Source organism: Octopus sinensis, linkage group LG10, assembly GCF_006345805.1.
Source record: "Octopus sinensis linkage group LG10, ASM634580v1, whole genome shotgun sequence".
NCBI classification, from domain to species: domain Eukaryota; kingdom Metazoa; phylum Mollusca; class Cephalopoda; order Octopoda; family Octopodidae; genus Octopus; species Octopus sinensis.
Window position 1 is genome coordinate 102,543,440 of NC_043006.1, and position 27,013 is coordinate 102,570,452.

At 37.9% G+C, this 27,013-nt stretch overlaps 1 protein-coding gene and 1 long non-coding RNA gene across 8 annotated transcripts in view; both read right to left on the bottom strand.

Moving 5' to 3' along the window:
- Nucleotides 1-25,661, bottom strand: part of LOC115216299 — a 66,481-nt gene extending 40,820 nt beyond the window's left edge. For 6 of the 7 annotated variants that reach the window (XR_005001078.1, XR_005001077.1, XR_005001076.1 and 3 more), the window contains exons 1-4: nucleotides 25,508-25,661; nucleotides 23,022-23,067; nucleotides 19,530-19,610; nucleotides 18,098-18,252 (exon numbers count right to left, since the gene is read on the bottom strand). Coding sequence is in view for 4 of the 7 variants with exons in the window: in XM_036506937.1 (XP_036362830.1) it covers nucleotides 18,098-18,252; nucleotides 19,530-19,610; nucleotides 23,022-23,067; nucleotides 25,508-25,579 (354 nt within the window). In the remaining 3 variants the exon portion in view is untranslated. The remainder of the gene's footprint in view (nucleotides 1-18,097; nucleotides 18,253-19,529; nucleotides 19,611-23,021; nucleotides 23,068-25,507) is intronic. The other variant, XM_036506938.1, reaches the window with a different exon arrangement.
- On the bottom strand, nucleotides 77-18,056 carry LOC118765211. Its single transcript, XR_005001079.1, has 3 exons — nucleotides 17,706-18,056; nucleotides 13,015-13,020; nucleotides 77-87 (listed from the first exon to the last, which is right to left on the bottom strand). It is a non-coding gene; the product is annotated as an uncharacterized LOC118765211 (long non-coding RNA).
- Nucleotides 25,662-27,013: the final 1,352 nt, after the last annotated feature.

The window sequence follows — 27,013 nt, forward strand, 5'->3', positions numbered from 1 at the left end:
TCTATATTATTAAGGCATCTAATTATGAAGATTACAATTTTCTTATTATAGCTTTTTTGAACACGTCAGCACCAAAAAGATCCAATTCTTTGATCAGTTTGATTTCTCATGAACAAATAATTCCCTGTCTTTCTTTAATCACATTGGTCATTCATTGGTCATTCTTGATCACTCAGTGCTTTTGACACCCAACATTATCACCTCGTTATCTTTCAGAGAAAAGTTAAATTCAATAATTTATTGATGCAGACATGGTTCCAAGAACAAATATATATATATATATATATATATATATATATATTTCTTTATTGCCCACAAGGGGCTAAACATAGAGGGGACAAACAAGGACAGACAAAGGGATTAAGTCGATTACAACGACCCCCAGTGCGAAACTGGTACTTTATTTATCGACCCCGAAAGGATGAAAGGCAAAGTCGACCTCGGCGGAATTTGAACTCAGAACGTAGCGGCAGACGAAATACCGCTAAGCATTTCGCCCGGCGTGCTAACGTTTCTGCCAGCTCGCCGCCTTATATATATATATATATACACATATATATATATATATATATATATATATATATATAATATATATACATATATGTATATATATATATATATATATATATATATATAATATATATATATATATATATATACATCTATATATATATCACCTTGACCGACCAGTCCATTGGGTGTCCATTAGACTCCGCTGGTCACAGCATGCTGTTCAGTCCTCTCTGGATCGCGCCTTTCTCATCCACGTGATCCCAATCTTCCTCCAGAAATTGTAACTCCACCGTCGTGGAGGCCTTCCGGGTGGTTGTTTCCGCTTGTGCGGGTACCACTCGACAACTGCGCGGGTTGACCAATTATCGGTGAGCCGGGCGACGTGTCCAGCCCATCTATACTTGCTGCGTCTATACTCTGCAATGACATCCATCATGCCGGACTTCTTTCTGATGATCTCGCTACTGATGTGCTCTCTCAATGAGATACCAAGCATTGACCTTTCCATGGCTCTTTGAGCCGTTACCAATCTCTGCTCTTCATTCTTTTTGGTAGCCCATGTTTCACGACCATATAACATTGCAGGTAGAACTGCACTGTTAATGATGTTGGCACAGGTGGTCCTGTCCAACCTTACCTTATATATATATATATATGTGTGTGTGTGTGTGTGTGTGTAATGTCTTTTATCTCTTACTTGTTTCAGTCATTAGTCTATGGCCAAGCTGGGGCACCACCTTGAAATTTTTGTCAAACTAATCAGCCCCAGTAGTTATTTTATTTTTTAAGCTTGATACTTATTCTATGAATCTCTTTAGCTGAACTACTAAGTTATGGGGACGTAAACATACCAACACCGGCTGTGAAGTAATGGTGGGTGATAAACAGAAAGATACACACACACACTACACACGCACACACACACACACACACACACACACACACACACACACACACACACACACACACACACACACAATCGTATGAACTCCTGTATTTAAAACACAAATTTGCAGAAATTTTCTGATAAGTTCAAAAGAAAAAGTTATGAGTTATATGAGGTGCTTAAGCAAAAATTCCATGTGTGTATGTACACACACACACACATGCACACTACACACACACACAAAATAGTGAACAAGGGTTACAATAATATTCAATAAATTTAATACAATTCCTCATATTTTGTTAGGTAGAGGTTAGCATTTGTTTTGAATTGTATTATTCTGAAATACTTTTTTATCAGAAATTACATTAAATTTCACTAAATATATTTTGAGAGAGTTGACAAAAGAGAAAAAAAATCACATAGGATAGGTACAGTTGCAACATGTACATTCAAAGTTCTTCAAGCATGCAAAATGGGCAGTCAAGTATTTTTCAATATTTTTGTTTTTTGCATTATTTTGCTTTGGACTGTAAAGTTGAATGCTCAGCAAAGGAGCGCATGAAAAGAGATGCAATGCAAGATCTGATTGTCATTTTGTTATTTGGACAACTAAAGAAATATAATATGACGAGCTCCCTTTGTTCATAATGAAAAAATGCTGCAGTTTTGGCTGTCATAATAAAGGAAATTACTCGAAGATTTTATGATACTAAGATATATTTTAGCCCCACAAATTAATTAACAACTAAAAGTTCAGTTAAAGTATTGAGCACATACCTTGAATAAACCAGTAATGTGCTCACAGTCACCAGGTATTGCATACCGCGAAACAGGTACTGCTATCATCTTGAAATAACACGATGGTGATAATGAACAATCTCTTTATCTTTTGTTCTTACTAATCGAGTCTCCCCCCCACCCCATTTTTATGTTATGCTCTCCCCACCATGCACAATAACTACCTTTCATAACAGTATCTTAAATCTGAAAATACAAACTTGTCAAAAAAATGTCCCAAAAAACTGTATTTTGAAATAATCTAGTTCTGGTTATCTAGGTTCTTATAAGAAATTTGATAATGTCATTAATGATATTCTTACCAAAAAGTAATTTGCATCATTGTAAAAAGTGATTAGAGGGCTAAAAAAACATTCTTATGCAGGTATATATAAAGAATTTGGATAATTCAAGTATGAATGACAGAGGCGAAAAGAAAGTTCTTGACTGATTAAAATTTCTCTTAGTTGGAGGAAGAAAACAAAAAAAAAACCTAGCTGCAAGTCTGAGCTACTTTTAAAGGAAAGGGTAAATAATTTCATGAAATTAAAACTTAATTTTTACAAATATTAATTTTCACGTTTTCCAATGCTCTAACGATTCCACTAATCCATCTTTCATCCAAAACAAGGTTAAGAATCCTTTCTTACTATAGGCACAAGGCCTTAAAAATTTTGGTGTGAGGGAGGCTAGTCAATTATGTCTACATTTATTTTATTGTCCCTGGAAGAATGAAAGGTAAAGTTGATCTTGGTGGTATTTGAACTTAGAATGTGAAGCCAGAAGAAATGCTGCTAAGCATTGTAGCAGATTTAAAACCAAATCACTGAACAGCCAAGCGAAGGCCATGTTGAGTTCACTATTGTTTCACTATTGCTGGCCAATTAACTGACCAATCAGCAGTGAGCCATGATGTGCTTTGATTGTCTAGCACCTTCTAATGAGCCTTATAGAAGTGGGATATTTGGTGGTAACCTCAGAATTTTGAGACTGTTGTTTTAACAACTTCATTCTCATTTTATCCTTTCTCCAGCTGTGCAGTTTGAAAGTTCAAATTTGCCATCGAATTTAACACAATATCTTCCTAGTTGTGACAACCCAGCCACAGATCTACACATATACCAGCTATTTTATCATAACCCCCAGAGCTGTCTCTCCCAATGTCTGTATAAATTGTTGTCTTTATTCTTCACCCCATGACCAACAGTCTTCATCCCATGACTAAAAGATTGCTGAATATGTGCAGCAGTAAATAAATCTTCTGTTAATTGTCCATGGGTGTTGTTTATCATCTTATAAGCACTTTGTTCAATGTGCTAACAAATGCTGCTATAGGCGCAGGGCCTGAAATTTTGGTAGGAGAGAGGCTTGTTGATTACATCAACCTCGTTGTTCAACTGCTATTTATTTTATCAACCCCAAAAGGATGAAAAGCAAAGAGGTATGTATGAAAGTAAACAGGGAGGAGAATGAGGGAGAGAGAGAGAGAAAGAAAGAGAGAGAGAAAGAGAGAGAGAGAGAGAAAGAGAGAGAGAGGGAGAATGAGGGAGAGAGAGAAAGAAAGAAAGAAAGAGAGAGAGAGAGAAATATAAATGTAAATGTAAAAGAGGGCAGAAAGAATAAATATAAAAATACAAAGGAATGTAAAAGAGGAAGATAAAGAAAAGACAGATGAAGAGGTGTGGAAAAGAAGCAGAAGAGGAAGGATGATGATAAGTAGGTAGGAAAATGTTAGGTGTGAGACATTCAACAGACAGCAGTGACAATACAGAGAGTATTTAATGCATAAAAAAAGAGGAGAAAGTGTAAGATTTATGACTATGTAAGTGTCAGAGGGTAAAGAAGGAGAAAAAAGCAACTAGGACAATGAGGGGAAGATGGGAATCATATTAAAGTTTATGTGGCAGAAAGAAATGCTCATATAAACCCAAGAATTGATGAAAGAAAGGGAGAGAGAGAGAGAGAGAAACCTATAATTAGATAAAGATGGTGGTTGGGAAGTGAACTGGTTTTATGTATATTAGCAGCGTGTAAGTAAGTGATCGCGATTTGGTAACTGCTGCTATCTACGCAACTGCTGTTGGTAAGAACACTCGCAATGAGATCCCACAGAGTGAACATCGACTGATGGCAGTGATAGCGGCCATGGAAGCGCCGATGGTAAGGGTGGCGGGCAGGCTTCGGGGACGGAACGGACGAGGATGCGTACAAGATGAGCAGTCAATCGGTGGGCATGAACAGCCTTAAATTTCTTAGAAGATGGCAATAAGTGGGATAGAACAATGACTGAGGCTTCAGTGTCACACACCAATTTCTTTGAGAGATCTTTTTGCAATTATTCTCCTTAATTGTGAAATAGGCAATCCATTAGCATTGTGGCACAAATATAAGAATGATTTATCAGAAGACTGCAAAAATCTAGCACAATTAAGATTCCCTGAGAGGGAAAAAGCATTCAACAATGGCACATATCATTCTTTATTGGTTGATATTTAAGATCTACTACTTGATATTGAAGATCGATTTGTCTCAATGGGAGGAGAGGAGCTCAGCAAGTTTGGATTACATGAAACTCATTGAAATAACATGAATAATTTCATCACTGAAGTTTTGCAAGAAACTTCATATGATATTGAGTCATTAACAAGATTCCTTGAAGAAAATGTTCTGAAACTCTTGCCAAATCAACAACTTGCATTTACAATCATTGACCAAGTGATATATAAGAGAGGAGGATTATATTTTTTAGATGCGCCACAAGGAAAATCTTTTGTTACAAATTTAGTGCTAGCCAAAGTCTGGTAGAAAAAGGAAATAGCCTTAGCTGTAGCAAGCTCTGGAATTGCTGCGACTTTGCTTCCAGGAGGTCGAACACTTCTCACAACATTCAAGCTGCCATTCAATCTAACTTCAAATGATGAACTTGTCTGCAATATTAGTAAAAGTTCTTTTTTAGCTCAAGTTCTTTGATCATATGGGATGAAGCTACAAAGAAATTAGTAGAAGCTGTTGACAAAATGCTGCAGGATTTGCACAGAACCAATTGTTTGATGCAAGGTGTGACAGAAGTACTTTCAAGTGATTTCACACGAATTTTGCCTGTGCTTCCCAAGGGAACAAAGGTGGATGAATTGAAAGCATGCTTGAAATCTTCTATTGTATGGAAACATATCAAGGTGTTAAAGCTTTCTGCAAATATGAGGACACAATTTGTATGGGAATCATCTGTCAGAACAATTTGCCCATACTATTTTTCAACTTGGTGAAGGAAGGCTAGGCATCAATCATGAAGGTGACTTGATTCCATAAAAAATCTGCAACTTGGTCAGCTCAGTTGAGGAATTTATTGCAAAAGTTTTCTCAAGTATAATTTCAAATTACACAAATGTTGCTTGGTTGTGTGAAAGAGCAATCATGGCACCAAAGAAATTTTACTGTGAATAATTTAAATGAAAGATTCAAGAAACTTTTACCAGGAAACGAACATACTTACAAATTTATAGACTCTGTTGTGGATGAATTGGAAATAGTCAATTACCTGGTTGAGTTCTTAAACTCACTGTAGCCACCAGGAGCTCCTCTTCATTGCCTTCCATTGAAAATAGGTTCTCCAATTATGCTTCTGCACAACCTTCCTCAACCAAAGCTGGGCAATGCCACAAGACTTGTTGTCAAGAAATTAATGAGAAATGTCACACAGGCCACAAGCTTTCCTTGTCTCATCACCATTGTAGCACATTTTGAGAGTCCAGACTCCATCTTAATATCATTGGAAAAAATCCACACAGACTGGACTAGGCTGCCTAGTTCTACCTTAGTTTTTGTGAATAGCTTCAGGTCGTCCATGAATAGCAAGTGGTTTAGTTTTCCCTTACCTCTTCCCAGATCATACCCCAACTTTGTTTTCTGTAGTATTACACTCAAGGGGATCATTCCCAACATGAATATCAGTGGGGACACACTGCCCCTAGAAAATTCCTCTCTTGATTTTCACCTGTTCTATTACTTGCTTCCATTCTCTGATATTTCATACTATTCCATATAAGGCTTCTCATATTCTCTGCTACTCCATACCTTTAAATTGTTCTTATTATCCAGGAGTGTGGTATCATCATATTCTTTGTGATAGTCAACCCATGCCATGCTCAGGTTTCAATGTCTTATCTTGCAGTTCCTGATAATCAGTTTATCAATTAAGAGCTGATCCTTCATTCCCTGGATCCCTTTTCTGCACCCTTTCTGTTCAATGGGTAGCAGCCCACTTTTTTCCCAAGTATCTGTACAGTTCACGAGCCAAAGCACCTGACATTAGTTTCCACATTAACAGAAGGCATGTTATTGGTCTAAAGTTGGATGCAACATTTCCCCTTTCAGGATCCTTGGCACATAACAATGTCTTTCCCTTTGTCATCCAGCTGGGTCCTGCACCTTCTTGCAAGCATTCATCTAGCTGTTCTGCTATCCTTTCATGGAGGCCTCTCTGCTTCTTCATCCAATAACTTTGGACCCCATCCAGTCCTGGGCTCTTCCAATTTGGGAATTTTCTTAACTGCTTTTTTATATAATTTCTGTAGTTATCTTTATATCTTCTTGGACTTCTATATTTCTCACCCTATCTTGGTTTCCATGCAGCCATTCTGCTTCACCATTATGCTCTACAGGTTGGTCCCAGATCCCTCTCTAGAATGCCTTGCTTTCCTCTGCATTTTGTCTCATTGTTACCTGTATTTGCCCATCTAGTTCCAGAAACAGTTTCTTCTGTTTTACTTCAAACTGTCTTTTTCTATTCTCATATCTTTCCAGTTTTGCTTTGATTGCTGCTACTCTTTGTTTCAATATCACATCATAACCTTTATCTCTAATTCTAAATGTTCTTTCCATGCCATTCCCCTCTTCTCAATCTACCAACTTGTCTTAAATATCTTTTTAACTTTGTTTGTTTCTCACAAATCCGTCTATGCCACTTTGGTTCTTTACCTTCTCTTTGTTCTTTTCTTTTGTACCCACCTCTTGTCTTCAGCCCAAATAATCTTGTTAGCTTCAGTTATATTTCTAGTCTGGATTAGCCCAAGAACTGAACCTATCTCTTTGGTTTCAACCTTGATCTTGCATCGGTCAATGTACCTCAGGTTGGGGGTGGGTGTTTGATCCTGGTCTTCTCTAATATATCGACACAGCCTCCTCACTATGTCTTGTTTGTCATCATCGTATTCTTGTGATATAGCCTTTCCTATTCTGCTTCATTTGCTGAGAATGTGTTTACATTTATTATTATTGTTATTATTATTATTATTATTATTGTCTTTGCACAGCTTCTATCGCTGTAGATGTACTACCAGTGAACTGAGGTAACATCTCATATTTTTCAAGCACCTTCCAGAGTATTCAAGTAGTTCCAAGCAGTGCTGTTTTCTGCAAGTGCTTCACCCTTATTGTAGTCCCTATTTGTTCCACGTACTTCTTGAGATTTTTGCTCACTGTTCTCAGGGCTCTGACAATTATTGGCTTTTTTTTCTTCCTTATTGCATACCTTGTTGTCAGATGGACATGATATATCTATGATCCAGCATATTTTGTTTTCTTTCTCAATTAAGAATATGTCTGGCTTCCTATTCTCAATCTCATGGTCGCACTGAATCATGAAATCCCATCGGATCTTTGCATTTCTATTTTCGACAATGCCTTCAGGTTTGTGGTTGTACCAATATTTTGCTCTGTCAAGTCCATACTTGTTGCAAAGTGTCCAATGGACAAGCCTGGCTATATTGTCGTGGTGTCTCTTATATTCCTTCTGGGCTAGTGGCGTACATTGGCTGGTAATATGCCATAGTTTCACCGTTTTGTCCACGGATTCTGCACTTATCACTTTCTGTTGTGTTGTCTATTCTGTATTTTATGTAGTCTGTTCTTAGTGCTTGCTCTTGAGCAGCACAGATTAGAGTCTCCATTTCCAGTTTTAAATCACTTTTAGTCATCCACAGCCATCTTTTCCCCCTGTCTGTCTTATTTTCAACATCCCTATGAAATTTTCTATGTATTCTTTTCTTTATCCACCCATTTTCAGTTTCATCCATTCTCAAGTGCTTGTATAGTGCTTTATCTTTGCAATCTTTCATCCTAAACAAGCCTGACCTTCCTACTTCTAACAATAGCGGTTCTGTGGCATTTTTTACATACCATGCTATATGTTTGTTTTCTTCTGCTCTAATGCTGTGTTCGCATCCAATAAGTCCTCTTCCCCCTCTTTTTCTTGGTACATACAGTCTGTCTGTGTCAATGTTTGGGTGGAGTGACCCATATCTAGTTAGCAATTTCCTTGTCTTTCTGTCTAAGTTGTTTATTTCGTCTACTGTCCATGCGATTACACCTGCTCCATATTTAAGGAGTTAAACTGCCCAGGTGTTGATAGCTTCGATCTTATTCCGTCCGTTTAGTTTCGACTTCAGGATCAGTCTGTGTAAGTACTCCACCTTAAATTTTTCTGTCATTTCTTTCTCCATCAGTTTATCCATTTCCAAAATCCCCAAGTACTTATATCTTGCCTCTTCTATCTGCTTCATAACCACCCCCGGTGGTATCATTAGCCCGTCCATACATTTGATTTTGCCTCTCTTCAAGACTAACACACCACACTTTCTCATGTCCAAACTCCATCCTGACATCAGCACTGAAACTATACACCGTTTCATTGAGGGAACTGAATTGGGCTTCATCTTTACCATAAAGTTTGAGGTCATCCATGAATAACAATTGGTTGACTTTTTGTTGACAGCTTTTGAATACATACCCAGCTTTTGCTTTCCTCAGAATCAGTGCTAGTGGTATCAAGCACAGTATAAAGATCAGTGGGGACAGGCAGTCCCCTTGAAAGATGCCCCTCCTAATTCCTACTGTCCCTAAACTTCTTCCATATGCTGTCAGGTCTGTCCTCCAATTTGCCATACTTTTTCCAACCAATCGCTCAACATTCAATGCAATACCAAATAGGTTCATACATTCCATAATCCAAGAATGTGAGATCATAACATATGCCTTACAATAGTCGATCCATGACATGGCTAAGTTACTTTTCCTCCTCTTGCAGTCTCTAAGTACAGTTTTGTCTATCAGGAGTTGATCCTTGGTACCTCTACACTTAGGCTTGCAACCCTTCTGCTCATGTGGCAGGACTCCATTTTTTCCAGGTGTTTGTACATTGACTCTGCAAATATTCCAGTCAATAACTTCCACATAAGTGGCAAACAGGATATCGGCCTGTAATTGTCTACCGTATTGTTTTGCAATGTTTTTCAGGCACAGCAGTCCTACCCAATGTCAACCACTCTGCTGTTACTTGGTCGGCATTTAACAAGGTGTTGAGTTGCGCAGCTATTCGTGCATGACATTCACCAAATCTTTTGGTCCAGTAACCTTGAACTCCATCTGGTCCCGGGGCCTTCAAGTTACTTATTTTTTTGCTGATTTTCTTCACTTCCCAAACTAAAATAATTAGTTCTGCCTGTTTGGTGAAAACAACTGTTTGTTTCAGTTCTTGCAACCATTCAGCATCCTTCTTGTGCTCCTTGTCTTTCTTCCAGATGTCACTCCAAAACCTTTGACTTTCAATGTTATCAGGTATCAACTTTTCATCTGTACATTCTCCATTTATTTCTTTCAAGAGTCCCTTCTGATCTAATCTGAGTAGCCTATTCTGGTGGTAACCTTTTCATTCTTTGGTCGTATCTTCCCATCTTTGCAATGAGGCACTGTTTTAGTTCCTCCATTACTACTTTCAGGCCCTTTCTTTCAATATTAGTTATCTACCAGAAGTCACAATTCAATATTACAGCAATTTCTGTGTAGAGAGGATAGGAAGACTTTGAGAAGGAAATTTGTCTATGCTCTCCACGGACACTGAAGCTCACACAAAGTAAATTTATGGAAGTACATGCTATCTAATTGTTCCTTCCATAAAATCACAGTATAATTCCGGAATGACTTGTTATTGTGCTGTGCTGTATTCAAGTCCATCCCACATCATGTATGAGGCTGGAGAAAATAAAGGGAAACGCATCCAACTGAATATTCACTCTCAGACTGGATTGAACAAATATCTTGGTTTGTCTTTGTTGAATTAATTTATTAATTTATTTTATATTTTATTCATTTATATCATTGTGTCGCTAATGTCTTCAAATTAAACACTTGCAACATTCTATGAATAAAATATTCAGTAAATTAACCACACAGTTCGAGGTCATGTGACCTTTTGATAACTGGGAGACACAAGAACTCACCCACTCCTATGAAGCTTTTAAAAAATTGTCAAAACACATAACTGTATTTGTCTGTCTGTCTGTCTGTCTGTCTGTCTGTCTCTCTCTCTCTCTACACACACACATATATATATATGTATGTATGTATCTATTTCTTTATTGCCCACAAGGGGCTAAACATAGGGGGGACAAACCAGGACAAGCAAAGGGATTAAGTCAATTACATTGACTCCAGTACGCAACTGGTGCTTTTTTAATCAACCCCAAAAGGATGAAAGGCAAAGTCTACCTTGGCAGAATTTGAACTCAGAACGTAAAGACAGACGAAATACTGCTAAGCATTTCGCCCGGTGTGCTAACGTTTCTGCCTGCTCGCCGCCTTAATGTATATGTATGTATATATCAGACGGCTTTTAAGCTAGCTCCTGTGGAGGGCTCTTCACTGGGCCTTGGACCCAACAATGACACTTCATGCATCGAGTACATATTAGATTTTATTAAACTTGAACAATATTTTATGAACAACTAGCAGTATCGCCCGGCGTTGCTCGGGTTTGTAAGGGAAATAACTATATAAGCATTTTTAGAGATGTAAAGTATAATAGCCATCTCAATATGGCTAACCACAAAGGGGGGGGGTGTTACTGTAGCTTTTTACGTTCTGAGATTTAATAATACATTTTTAGATAGTTACTTCCCTTATATATGCCAAAAATGCATTAAAAATGGGAAAAATTGATTGTAAATTTTTTTTAATCGTAGACTCATCGTAGACGCGCGCTAATACCCAGAAGGGCTCGATATGAATCACGACTATAAGATACCCGGTTTTGGTTAAACCTCACCGCAAAATGTGGGAGTAGTTAGGAATCTAAATCGTAGGAGACAGACAGCTCACAACCTTACCTTTATATATAAAGATTAACAGTTTTCATCAAAACAATGGTATAATTTGTCTATTTGGACCTTATTGCAAAGCTGCATGATAAACAACATTTTTGTCTTCCCATTCAGGGTCAGTACAAGCAGCTTGTTTCCGTTCCCAACCTTTGAACAACCAACGTTGAGCTGGCCATGAGAAAAGCAGGACTCTATCAGATGAAGCCCAATTATTTTCAGTGATTGTACTTGGGACCAATTGATTGACACTGCATAGCTCATTCACTGGAAACTGAAGTCTTTTGAACTATCTCCATAACGACTGGTTGCCCATTAGCATCAATGCTGCCGATTTGCACTGAATTTTGTTCAAGCCAAGCATCACATATTGCTCAAAAGAAATTACTCCAATCTACGATCATAGTTCTACTTTGTATAGAAGATTCATGCATCATATCATTTTCACTATTTGCAGGTGCTCTAGGAATGTAACCGCCACGAATACCAGGGGTCTACTGTATATATATATATATATATATACACACACATATATATAATATATATATATAATATATATATATAATATATATATATATATATATATATTGGTGAAGCACGACCTTCGAACTTTAGGTCTCACTGAGGAAATGACTAGAGACCGAGACCTCTGGAAGTGTGCTGTGCGCGAGAAGACCCGGCAGGACAAGTGAGTCCACAACCCGTGGCCTTCTACATGGGATGGAGCCAGCCTACGTATGCATACCTTCCCTTCTTGGGACACAAAACTCTACTTGTGAAGACGTGTTGAGGCAAGTGAGGATCAGAATCGAAATCGATCAATGGAAATTGCGGATGTGCTACCAGTGCCGGTGGCATGTCGAAACTCTGCTTGTGAAGACCCATTGAGGCAAGTGAGGATCAGAATCGAAATCGATCAATGGAAATTGCAGATGTGTTACCAGTGCCGGTGGCATGTAAGAGAACTTTCCGTTTCGCGACCGTTGCCAGCACCGCCCCGTTTCGTGTCCGTTGCCAGCCTCGCCTGGCCCTCGTGCCGGTGGCACATAAAAAGCACCATCCGTTCGTGGCCGTTTGCCAGCTCTGTCTGGCACCAGTGCGGGTGGCACGTAAAAAGCACCCACTACACTCACGGAGTGGTTGGCGTTAGGAAGGGCATCCAGCCGTAGAAACACTGCCAGATTTGACTGGGCCTGATGAAGCCTTCTGGCTTCACAGACCCCAGTAGAACCGTCCAACCCATGCTAGCATGGAAAACGGACGCTAAATGATGATGATGATGATGATGATGATATATAATGTATATATATTCCTTTATTCATTTGACTGATTTTGTCAAAATATATTCTTTTACATGTTTCAGTCATGACTGTGGCCACTTTTGCCAAAGCACTAAGTTATGGGGGATGTAAACACACTAACATCAGTTGTCAAGCAATGGTGGGGGAACAAACACAGACACACACATATATACAACAAGCTTCTTTCAGTTTCTGTCTACCAAATCCACTCACAGAGCTTTGGTTGACCTGAGGCTTTGAATTACTTTGAATTACTTGAATTTCAACACTGCATTTCTTATCAACCTCACAACTAGATAATGAAAAAACAGAGCCCAAATCTTAGGCTGATTACTCTTCATAATAATTGAGCTTTTCTAGAATTTTCCTATTGTAACAAAACAATGTTCTGAAATTAATTAACAAATGTTCTTATCAGGAATATGGGACAAAACACTGTTATCGCAGTGGCAATGAAGCTTTGTGTTAAGAAGAAATGAGGAGAAAGTGTTTATAAGAAATATTTTTTAATTTTTGTTTCAGTAATTTTGACTGCAGCCATGCTGGAGCACTGTCTTTAGTCGAACACATCGACCCCAGGACTTATTCTTTGTAAGCCTAGTACTTATTCTATCGGTCTCTTTTGCCGAACTGCTAAGTTACGGGGGATGTAAACACACCAACATCGGTTGTCAAGCGATGGTGGGGAACACACACACATATATATATATGCGATGGGCTTCTTTCAGTTTCCGTCTACCAAATCTACTCACAAGGCTTTGGTCGGCCCGAGGTTATAGTAGAAGACACTTGCCCAAGATGCCACGCAGTGGGACTGAACCCGGAGCCATGTTGTTGGTAAGCAAGCTACTTACCACACAGCCACTCCTCCACCTGTATAATTGATTAAAGTAACATTACGCTGTATTATTGTTATATATTACTATACCATACTGGTACTCTTTATTATTATTATATGTTACTATACATTACTGATATTCTCAACAATTAACTCAGAACAAGACAAAGCTGATTTCTGAGATTCTATCTCACAATTTAGAAAAGTGCTTGATAACCATTTTTGTCTAGTTCCCAACTTCATTTCTCTCCCCCAAAAATGTTTTCCCTCCACACTGAATGGACAAGTCAGTATATATAAATATGAATATACACATATCTATCTGTTTGTCTGTCTATTAATAATTAGCACTGCCTCGACTGGCTTCTGTGCCGGTGGCACATAAAAAGCACCATCCGAACGTGGCCGTTGCCAGTGCCGCCTTGGCTGGCTTCCATGCTGGTGGCACGTTAAAAGCACCAACCGATCGTGGCCGATGCCAGACCCCCCTGGCACCTGTGCAGGTGGCATGTAAAAAGCACCCACTACACTTGTGGAGTGGTTGGCGTTAGGAAGGGCATCCAGCTGTAGAAACACTGCCAGATCAGACTGGAGCCTGGTGCAGCCCCTGGCTTCCCAGACCCCGGTCGAACTGTCCAACCCGTGCTAGCGCGGAAAACGGACGCTAAACGATGATGATGATGATGAGTGTGCATGGGTTAGTGGCTAGGGTGTTGCACTTATGATCACAAGATCAAGGTTTCAGTTCTTGAGCGAAACACTTCTTCTCGTGTTGCTCTGTGATCACTTTGACCCTTGAGGTGTGGTACACCATGCACCTGCCCAGGAAATGTTGATTTGATGGAGAGAGTTAGCTAAGGTACAGCACAAATCATATGTGCAGGTCATCTGGCAAAAGTTGAACACTCATACATGATCTTCAATAAGAGTTTGTTATGTGCATGCATGTGTGTGTCAATATATATATATATTCTTTTTTTTTTACTCTTTTACTTGTTTCAGTCATTTGACTGCGGCCATGCTGGAGCACCGCCTTTAATCGAGCAACTCGACCCAGGGACTTATTCTTTTGTAAGCCCAGTACTTATTCTATCAGTCTCTTTTGCCGAACTGCTAAGTAACGGGGACATAAACACACCAGCATCGGTTGTCAAGCAATGCTAGGGGGACAAACACAGACATACAAACACATACATATATATACATATACGATAGGCTTCTTTCAATTTCCGTCTACCAAATCCACTCACAAGGCTTTGGTCGGCCCGAGGTATAGTAGAAGACACTTGCCCAAGGTGCCACGCAGTGGGACTGAACCCCGGACCATGTGGTCGGTAAACAAGCTACTTACCACACAGCCACTCCTGCGCCTATATATATATATATATATATATATATATATATATATATAAAACAAAGAGTGAAAAAACTACAGAAGGCTTGTGTTATATGGTTAAAGAATATATTTAAGTCATTATGTTAGAAAAATGTTATAAAATTTTGCGTATAGTAACATAGTTTTTGGAGAAATAACCAGTTTCGTATTTTCTTTTCAAATTTCTCAAATTTCTTTACCTACATCGTGTCATGTCTTCACAATGTTGTGAAATATGGAGTTCCAGGCAGGGGAAGGTAATCAGGGATTTTTTCCTGTATAAGGGAGATAATCAAACATGTTGGGAATGACTATAAAGTGACAATGACTTCTGAAGATAAAATTGGTTATCACTATTAAATTAACTTCCTTTGTTAATTACATCCATTTGAGATTTTCCAAGTTTGAAAAAGAACCAACCATCATCGTTAGACATATTAAATGCTTCAAAATATTTGGTAATGTTTTCAAGATAGTTGTTGTTCCCCACAGTCCATCTTATGTGGTCACACTCTTCCTGTACAGACATCTGAATATAGAAATATATCTACTTGAAATTATACTGGTGGAGTTGTACACAATGAAAGAATGGAATAGACACGTTTTTTAATAGTTTGCTAAGAAGGAAGAAGCAGCATCCATAGGCTTCACAAACTCCAAGAGAATGGTAAGAGTGAAAAAAGGATACAGTTGACACACATGCATAAACAAACAGAGAGAGAGAGAGAGAGAGAGAGAGAGAGAGAGATCAAAAATGATTTGTAACTTTCTCTGTTGTGAGTGCCAAATGAGGAAAGACTCTGATGGGTGTCAAGCTAGTATGAAACATTCAACGCTTGTTAGCAAGGAAAACAGGTAAAAAGATGATGGCAGTTGGTATACATATAAGCATACATAAATGCATTCACTCACTTATTTACACACACACACACACACAGAGTTGCATATGTATTTTCAGGTTATTATAGTGTTAATGTAAACAATTCAGTTGGTGACTAAACCGGCATCTGCACTAGGCTTGCCTGGTGGGAAGGATTGCTAGAAACCCAGCAGGGCCGAAAAAACTAGACAAGTCAAAAGGATAGGACCTAGAGTAGGTTCAATGACAATCTAGCAATGGCACACACACACACACACACATGGCTTTTGATGGTGTACCACATGGGTGGATTATCAAGGCTTTACAGTTAGCCAAGCCCCACAAGCACTAGTGAATGCTAATTGAATGTCTGAGCAAGACTTGGTACACTGCTTTGCTCCTTAGGAGCAAATTGCGTCTGATAGCATTCACAATAAAAAAGAAAAAAGCATCTTTCAGGGTGATAGTCTGTGAGTGTGGTTCTTCGTCCTTTTATTAAATCCAGCATCATATCTGCTCACAAAGCACAGAAATGGATCCAGAAGTATCTCTCGTCTTTTCTTTGTTCTGACCTGAAGTCGTACGGGCCAAATATGAACCTCATAAAAAAAATTGAACCTCATTAACCAATTTTCTAAAGATATTGGAGTGAAACTTGGTGAGTCCAAATGTGCATTTTTGACAGTAAAACATGGAAAAGTTTCACCTGCCACTAAAACCTAAATAGGAATGGCTTGATAGTAGAACCGCTGGAATGACTTCTTTACTACCAACCAATAAAAACCCATAGAACATCTAAAAATATTGAAACTTCTACAGGCAGTTGATAATTACAGGTATCTTGGACTGGATGAGAATGACAGATATGATGGACCCATAAATAAGGAGAGGGCTAGGAATGAATACCTCAGGAGAGTAAAGAGAATATGGTTATCAGAACTCACAGCTTACAACAACCACATTGCCCACAACACCTTTGCAGTGCTTGTCCTCATACCTGTGTTTGGCCTTCAACATCAGTGGAGATGTAGACAGGCAATACTTTCCATGCAAGAATGGTGGCTGTAGTCTCAAATCTGTATTGATGTCATAATGACGCATGCATTGTGAAAGAGAAACAACATCTGCAGCAGAGGAAAGAGATCAATAACCATCTTGTTTAAGTTTGTGATCATGACATCAACAACATAATTAGGATAGCTAATGAATTTGAGGAGTGATATGAAATAAGAGCTGAAACAGGTCTCTCTTCAAAGAGTAATTAGTAAAATCTATTTATCAGAAGAGAAAAATAAAAAGTAATGAACCAGTTTACTGAGAAGATAGTACATGGGTACTTAGCATGAAAAACACAAAACACAGAAGGAACTGATTCTGTCAAAAGCTTAGCACAGAGCAGCAACAAGTTTATGAGATCCCATTTTGAGGGCTACACCCATGCGGTTCAAGAACAAGAGATCCCCACCAAGTATAAAAGGCAGAAAAAAAAAATGCATCTTGTGCAAGACCAAAACTGAAGACACCAATCACATCATTGCTGACTGCAAGCGACTGTCTTCCAGATATTATCGTTGCAAGGGGTCTGATGCAGTGGCCAGAACAATCAGTGACAGGATAACAATAAAGGAAACGCCTACAGATGAAGTTGTAGTTGTTTCTAATGAGACTGATGGCTCCAAAGAATATTGGCGGAACTTAAGAATTAAAACATCAAGTAACACACAAGCGGTGAGATATTGTTGTGTGGGACTACAAGGAAAATACCTATTTCTTTACTACCCACAAGGGGCTAAACACAGAGAGGACAAACAAGGACAGATAAAGGGATTAAGTCGATTATATCGACCCCAGTGCTTAACTGGTACTTTATTTATCGACTCCGAAGGATGAAAGGCAAAGTCGACCTCGGCAGAATTTGAACTCAGAACGTAGCGACAGACGAAATACTGATAAGCATTTCGCCCGGCGTGCTAACGTTTCTGCCAGCTACGAGGAAAATACCTGCTATGGAAATCAGCTGCCCTCTGGACATCAGTGTGGTTAGAAAAACACAAGACAAGAGAAAGAGGACATCTATGGACCATTGATAAAGAGTTCACAAATTCAGTATCAAAGATATACTTTCAGTTTCACATCTATTATTATTGGAACAATTATTGCTCCATCTGGAGCAAAGTAAATCTGAACTTGGGTTCTTGGGGAGAGAAACACAAATCCTAATCCATGTGCTACAAATGATTACAATATCTAGGACTATAAAAATCTGCAAGAATTTCTGAATTAAAGGATGATGATCAAAACAAGATGCTTGGTGGCTGATGAAAATTTATTCTAAATTAAAAAAAGAAATAGAATGTAAGTACATAAGTATGTATGGACTTACAGACATTTACCTTGACTAAATGGCCAACAAGACTTCTCAAGATGTTTTCTTTGTGTTCTGAGACTGCAGAGATATAGGCATCAGTGATTCGTAAACTCTTGGAGTCAAATACACAGAAGTGATAGTTGTAGAGGAGATAGCCAACCAATGGAATGTTGTTGTCACCTGTAATGAGACATCAAAGTTATTAACAAGAATATTTTTGTTTTTCCTCACCTATGTGTATATATATATATATATATATATATATATTTGTATGATGTAATAGAGTTGTCGCTGCTTAGTTATGTATTTAGGAGGGGTTGTAATTGACTTATGGAATTTATTTATCGATACGGTTGTACATTGGGTAAACGTATTTACAAGTTGTGGCTTCTTTGGTTTGTTTGTTCCCAAGCAACACTTATTTGATGGCAAAAATAAAGGGAGAAAGGTGTGGGGTGGAGAGTAGCTTTAAGTATCTTGGCCTTGATCAATATGTATGACAGAGAAACCTAGAAATTTGATATTGTGTACTGAGACTTCAAAAAATAGATACGTAGACGATATGGAAGTATTTCTGGCGAGTGACAAAACACTGAATGGTTAGAGGGATGATTACTCATGGAATGATACCTTTAAACCTATAAACTATTGAAATGAACAGAAGGGTAAAAAAGTAAGGTAAAGTTACCTTCTCAAGTCAAACTGGGTCATAAGGGCCGGTTTCCTGGTTTCATGAATATATATTCCCCACATGGATGGAACGCCGGTCTGTTACAGGATTCCTCATTTTTGCCAGCTGAGTGGACTGGAGCAACAGCACAACATGTTGCTCGGTCCAGGAATTGAAACCACAATCTTTTGATCATGAGTCCAAAACCCTAATCACTAAGCCCCACGACTCTCTTTCTCAACACAGAAGCATCTTCTATCGTCTTAATGCATCTCTCCTATTGTATTATCCTAAACAATTGACCATCACCCATTGTCCCTGTCTGGACTTAGGTGTATCAGCTCAGCCTGAATAGAGGAGCATCTCCTATTATCTTTGTTTCAACAGAGGAATATCTCCTACTGTTCCTGTCTGGGTAGAAGAGTATCTCCCAATACAGGAGTACCTTCTATTGACACAGTCTGGATAGAAGAGTATTTCCTATGGTCTGAATACAGGAGTACCTCCAAATATTTTTGTTTAAACAGGAGAATTTCTCAACATCAATATTTGGTGGGCTTAGTATGCATTGCTTTTGTTTGAAGAAATGACCGCCCATGCCAAACCTTCAGTGAAAACCCATTTGTAATGAGGAGCATCACCTATAATATTTGTTTGAACAATAAGAAACCAGCATTAAATGCCATTACTATAGACACTTATGGTTTATATGTAAAAAAACAAAAAAACTGGCTTCTGCAACAGAAGATGCAAAAAATATTTAAGAAAGTTTTTCAGTAACACTTACGTTTAGCAGAATCTTTATCATTCATTTCAGCAATGAGGATATTAAAAGAGTTCTCACCATCAAAGCAGTGGGTTTTTAGCTCTAAAGTACAGTAGATATAAAAATACAACCATTAGCTTGTTTCTTCACCATCTACCATAACTGTAAATTGTGAGAAACTGAATTGTTGAGAGAAAGAAAGGTTTGTAGTTTAACATCTGAAAACTATATTTTTGGATAAAAGGTTTGTTGTCACCTCATATCTTATTCAGCTTTGTGTTTAGGAACTAAAAGAAATTTGAGAAGTTAATAGAGAACTCCAGACATTTTTTAACTAATGAAAAAATTTGATATAGCATTTGTTAACAAATAGACAGTGGTTTGGTATAAACTTCCTTAATTCTTTAGCATTCAGATTTCTTTGTTAAATGTAATGTTTATTTATTTAAATTATTTTGAATTAATCATGCATTTTCAAGTAGCTTCAGGATTTCAAAGGTGTGTTTGTATATTTTTAGAATGACATTGTAGGGTGGGTGTGAGAGGTTAAATCTGATCAGTTTTAACATAAAATAGGTAGAATATTTGGGCTGGATATGGCCGGATTAAAAAGCACCAATCATAAGGAAATCTTTTACAGAGTAAATTAGGAAATTTAGTTGAACTAATAAAACAGCATCCCACATGGTCACTGAAATGACGACTGACTGTTACATTCTTTGGCATGTTCTTGTTTTCACTTTAGAGAAATAAAATGGACAGATCTGTAGTCAAAGAACGGTGGAACAGTTTACAGTAATGCTTATTAGAACCGTTACCTGGGTAAATAATAGTTGTACTCAGTCTCAAGTAGAGCCATTATTTATCTGACCAAGGTGGGGGGGGGGTGTTTGTGCAAAATAATTTTGCACCAGATGAAATCAAATGAAATATAACAGAATACACAGTTAAGGGTTTCAAACCAAAACAGAACAAAACAGAATAGAACATAGTTCATTTATTACACTGGATCTCTGAGGCAAAGAGAAAAACAATGAAAACTATTGTTTTTCTCTTCGCTTTCATAAAAAAGTATGGGATCTTTTCGGTTTGAACGGCAGTTTTTCTAGCGGTATCATATGAAATTGTCACCCATAATTATGACCCTAGAATTGATCTATTGCATTTCAATCTGTTTTAGGGTTAAGGTTAGGGCTGGGGGAAGGGTATCTTTTTTTCTTCAGAAATGTAAATAAACCCAATCTGTTTCTTAAACGAGGGACATATTCATATGGCACAGAATGTTTTTTAACTCAATAGACGTCACTGATTGGTTGAAATTGCAGAAATTGAAGAAAAAAAAACAACAAATATCTTACAAACTATAGAATTCTCTCAATAAAGCCAAGAGAAAAAGATGTTTTATAAACACATTCTACCAGTATACGAAGTTTAAAATTTTTTAGTTACCTAGAAATTATGTTAAAAACTGCCGTTCAAACCGAAAAGATCCAAAGTATGTTTACCATCATGGAGATTCTTATAGTAGTAGAAAAGGAATTTTTAACTCTTTTTTTCTAATTCCAGTATGTGATGAAGCAGTTAGCGGAACCCTAATTATAATTATGTATATGTATTTGATTGAATGATCAATGTTAACTAATAAGTGTCATACTTATGACTTAGATGAATGATTAGTGTTAGCTCAAAGTGTCACAAAAAAACTATGATTAGTATTAGCATCTGTGTCATAGGCATGACATAAATGCTAACTGTAAATAGGTGAATGATCACTGTTAGCTTTATAGATGAAAGATTAGTGTCAGCTGCATTTTCTACATATAACATGCTCAATGCTCAAAGAGTCACCCCCAAGTGTCAAAACTGTACAGGACTGAATAATTTGAGTTAAACCTTAGGTGTTATTTCCTAGTCATAATTCAAGACTGAGAGTAAATTAAAAAAAAAATCTACATCATTTGCTAGGTTTTAGACAAACTTGAACATCATAGGTGTAGGCATGGCTGTGTGGTAAGAAGTTTGCTTCTTAATCAGGGGTTCTTGGTTCAGTTCCACTGCATGACACCTTGTGCAAGTGTCTTCTCCTATAGCCCTGGGCTGACCAAAACCTTGTGTGTGAATTTGGTAGATGGAACCTGAAAGAAGCCTGTCATATATACATACATATATATACACACACACATACATGTGTATATGTGTGTGTGTTTGTGTGTGTGTGTGAGTGTGTGTGTGTGTGTGTGCTTGTGTGTTTGTGTGTGTGTGTGTGTGTGTGTGTGTGGTGTGTGTGTGTGTGTATGTCTGCTTGACAAGTGGTACGAATGTGTTTACATCCCCGTAACTTAGCAGTTTGGTAAAAGCAACCGATAGAATAAGTACCAGCCTTTGACAGACATTAAAAAAGTCATGAGATCAATTCATTCGACTAAAAAAAAATTCTTTAAGGTGGTACTCCAGCATGGCCGCAGTCAAACGACTGAAACATGTAAAAGATATAAGATTATAAATGGTAGCCAAATTAGATTTGCGGTTGGCTTGTGACTTCTTTGCTGATTACAAAGAAACATCACACAGGTAAGACCAAGTTTACCTGACTTGGAACAATAGACGTATCTTACAGTAAAACTTTCAGATCAGTGGTTCCTAACCCTTTTATTTAAACGACTTTTCCCATGGAGCCCTTTTAATATGCTTATCCTTATCTATTATATAAAATCCGTTCTGTCTGTCTTCTAGGATCTCGGGCATTCTCCATCCGACTGTGCTCAAATTTGGTATGTAGATACCGACAGTATCAAAGCATGTATAAGTCTTGAAAAAATTACAAAAATCGATTCCAGGTGAGAATGCGATCGATAAAGTTAATAAAATCATTTTTCTTTGGAATAGGAAAAAGGCTATCTTTAATCACTGTTTCTTAAAGGGGAGGCCTATGGGACGGTCGGACAAGTTGTTTTGAGAAAATTTGGTTTAAATGTTTGACAACTCAGCACCGTCCATTGGACGGATGGAGGGGAGGGGGGCGTTTGCTCATGTGTGTGTGTGTGTATATATATATATATGAAATTTTGAATTTAGTCCACAGATCCCCAGCACTAATTTTGCAGGCCACCAGGGGCCTGTGGACCCCAGGTTGGGAACCACTGAACTAGATGCTTTTGCTTAACCTGTTAAAAATCCATGTCTCACATGCATTTTTCTCATAGAGTAACTTCTCAATGTTATTGAAAATTTAGCAAGCAGCCCAATATAATATTAAAATTCAAAGATGTGGAACTTCAGTGTTGTTTGACACTTGAACCCTTTAACATTCAGATTAGTCTGTCAAATGCAATGCTTGTCTATTCATGTCAGTTTGAATAAATCATGCGTTATCTCATAGCTTCAAAATTTTGATATGATTGTGTATTTTTAGAATGACACTATAGGGTAAGACGTGAGAAGCCAGATTTGTCTGGTTTGAGTGTAAAACAGGTAGAATATTTGGGTTGAACATGGCCGTTTAAAATAACTTACCATCAACAGAAGGTGCTTTTCTCTTCTTTCCAGTCTGCTCTTGTTCCTTATATTAACAAGAAAAAAATTCTACTTAAAAACATTATGAACATTATCATTCATACAATCTATCACATATATATATATATATATATATAATACAAATAAGAAAATGGAGAAACAAATTTAGTTTGTTCATCAACTTTCAGATATTAGAATGTTGGATTATTTATTTATTTAACAAAATGAGGACCTTTAAATCACTCCCATACATATCAACCCACAACCCCAGAAACAATGAAGCCTACAACACAATTATACAAAATCTCCCTCTGCTCACTCAAGACCCGAAAATGAACAACATCCTAAATACACATAAACTCCTCAAAGGCAAAAGAGGACACAGATCACTTAAGAGACTCCTAACAAATGCAAAACTATATTCAACACACATGATATCAACAGTTAAAAAATGCAGACGACCCAATTGTGGTACATGCCCATACCTAACTGAAGGCTCAGAAGTCCCATTCCAGCAAGGAGAAAAATTCTCAATTAAGACCAACTTCATATATGCTTCCCATTATATCTCCTCCACTCTCTCTCTTGGAGAGGCACAAGCACCTACACACACACATACACACACGGCAGTAACTTCCGCCTACCAAATTCAATCACAAAGCTTCGGTCGGCCCGGGGCTATAGCAGGAGACACTTGCCCAAGGCGTCACATATATATATATATATATATATATATACACATATATATAAAATTGAACAAAAACATAACAGAGGACAATAGAACATTCGGACAGACAAATGATACAACGGCAGACAGGAGAAACAACAATTAGAATGACAAGGGGGGGGGGGAAGACGGGTCATTCGTGGCCTTCTTTCTTCAGTCAAGTTACCAGATGTCCTTACTGTTTCGGGCAGTTACACTTGAGACAGTTGATCTGGCTGCCCCCCCCCCAAAAGTCTAAGCTAAGAGCATTAAATTTTTTGTAAGAAATCTAGCGAATGTGTACAGCAACAAATACAAAAAACAGAGAATATGGTACACAATTACAAATACAAACAACAAGAATATAATAACAGGTGTCTTTCTACTGAGAATGAATCAAATTGAGCTGTTGTAGGAACATAGGAGATAGACATAAGAGATGGACATTGCAAGCTTCTTGCAATACAGCCAAGCTTATTGGCCACATCAGCACAAACGGCCAAAAGTTTATAGAAGCTGGTTCAAAATAACAGAACCATTGGACCAGTTTGAATAAACTACTGCCTTCTGCGTTTGTACGATGCAGTTAAAGGGAAGAAATTATTGAAATTCGTCATTACTTATTTTACCCCATTTTAGATATCATTGTTTGAAATTATCAAATTATCAAATTAGACATTAGTGTGGGGAAAAAATTGACTTGGAAACCAACAGAGTAAAGAATATTGATTGTTAAACACCAAAGGTTATCCAGATATTTAATTAGCAGCCTCAATTACAGTCGGGGGATCTTTTCAGTTTGACCGGCAGTTTTTAAAAATAATTTCCACGTAACTAAACACTTTTACTCCTAAATATAATGTAATAATACAAAATAATTTCAAACAGACGCAGGAGTGGCTGTGCGGTAAGTAGCTTGCTAACCAACCACATGGTTCCGGGTTCAGTGCCACTGCGTGGCATCTTGGGCAAGTGTCTTCTGCTATAGCCCCAGGCCGAACAATGCCTTGTGAGTGGATTTGGTAGACGGAAACTGAAAGAAGCCTGTCGTATATATGTATGTATGTGTGTGTGTCTATGTTTGTCCCCCTAGCATTGCTTGACAACCGATGCTGGTGTGTTTACGTCCCCGTAACTTAGCGGTTCGGCAAAATAGACCGATAGAATAAGTAATAGGCTTACAAAGAATAAGTCCTGGGGTCGATTTGCTCGATTAAAGGCGGTGCTCCAGCATGGCCGCAGTCAAATAACCGAAAGAAGCAAAAGAGTAAAAGAGCAAAAAGTAAAGAGGTAGAAAAAAAATAACGAAAATTCAGAAATTACTAATTTTGCCCCACCACCTGCACACACACACACATACACACACACACATATGTATGCTAAGCCAAATAGTGAAATTAATACGCGCAGGGTAAACAGGCTCAGCGGAATGTTAATCTACGGCAGTCGTGATTTTTAACAAGTACAAAACATTTAATGATTATATATTTCTTTATTGCCCACAAGGGGCCAAACATAGAGGGGACAAACAAGGACAAACAAAGGGATAAAGTCGATTACATCGATCCAGTGCGAAACCGGTACTTTATTTATCGACTCCCGAAAGGATGAAAGGCTAAGTCGACCTCGGCGGAATTTGAACTCAGAACGTAACGACAGAATAATCACTATCGCGCGCATGTGCGTGTGAGAGAGAGAGAGAGAGAGAACTTTTTCGGGTTTGTACATTTGTGCCGATGTGAGAGTGATGGGGGAAACGGCTGTTATAAGAATAAAATACCTGCAGAAGGTGGACAATGTCTTCACAGTCAGAAACGGTCGCATGCCTTATTTTGTGTAATAACAACGCCATTCTGTTTATACGATCCACGTGCGAAACGGCGCCTCGAAAAGGAGGAGGAAACCTCCGATTAAATAGGTCAAGTGATTCTCGGGGCGAAAGGGTGTTGCGAGAACTGAAAATGGGAAGATAATTCGTCTGCTTTAAAATGTGTCTTTATGGATTTGTGTTGACGAAGTCATTAAGAGTTATCTCCCTCTTTCATTTTTTCTTTTACGATTAGCTTCATGACGTAATTACGAGGGAAAGTTAGTAATGCAGTTTTTTATTTATTAGGTCATCCCATAAGTTCTGTCCGATTTTACCTTTTTTTGAAATTGAATGAAATTTAAAAGTATTTTAGAATGTCTAATAGAATTATTTTTATGCATTTGTGTACATTTAAACTAATTAAATATTATTTTACAGAATAATAGAATTAAACACACTCACCGGTAAAATATAAATAAGAAATAAGTGGAAATTTTACCGGTGAGTGGGTTAAATCATAAGGCACAAAAAGAAAATGACTCTCCCCAAACACAACAGAATATGCTTCAACACATGAACTCATATAAAGAATCTTGCAAACCAAATCCAAAAACGAAAAATAGAATTAAAATTTCTTTGATTAAACACCTTTCTGAAATGAAAGTATCCAAAGAGCATTTAAGGCACATAATGCTTTATGAGTACAAAAAAGGAAACTCTGCAGCCGGAACGACTCGAAACATACACTCAGTTTATGGGAAAGAATGCTTGAATGAAAGGACTTGCAGAAGATGGCTTGCAAAATTTAGAAGTGGAGATTTCAGCCTTGAAGATGAAGATCAAACAGGACGTCCAGTTGAATTTGATGATAAGTTCCTTGAGGAAGAAAATCCTGCATTATCAGTTGAAGAATTGATAATAAAGATTAGTTCAAACCATACAACTGTTCATCTTCATCTTCAACAACTTGGAAAAGTTCCTAAACTTGGAAAATGGGTACCTCATGAATTGTCCGAAAGCAACCACAAATCCCGAGTTAACATCTGCTCTTCTCTCCATTCCCGCGAACTCATTTCATCTTTTTTGGACAGACTTGTGACTGGTGATGAAAAATGGAGTTTCTATTGAAATGTTAAACGTCGTAAACTGGCTTGGTAAAAGGGAAAAAGCTCAACCACAACCGAGAAGGGAACTTCATGGGGAAAAAAGGTTCTTCTCTCTATCTAGTAGGATTGCAAAAGAGTAATTCCCTTTGAATTGTTACCACCTAATGCAACAATCAATGCTCAAGTCTACTGTCAGCAATATGGATATGGACTTATATCAGCAATTAGAGCGTTTGAACCAAGCTTTGAATAAAAAAAAAAAGACCCGTTTTAGGGAATCGAAAAGGAGTGATGTTTCATCTGGACAATGCGCGACCCCATCACTGAAGATCGAAGAGCTTGGCTGGGAAAAATTCCTCATCCACCTTAT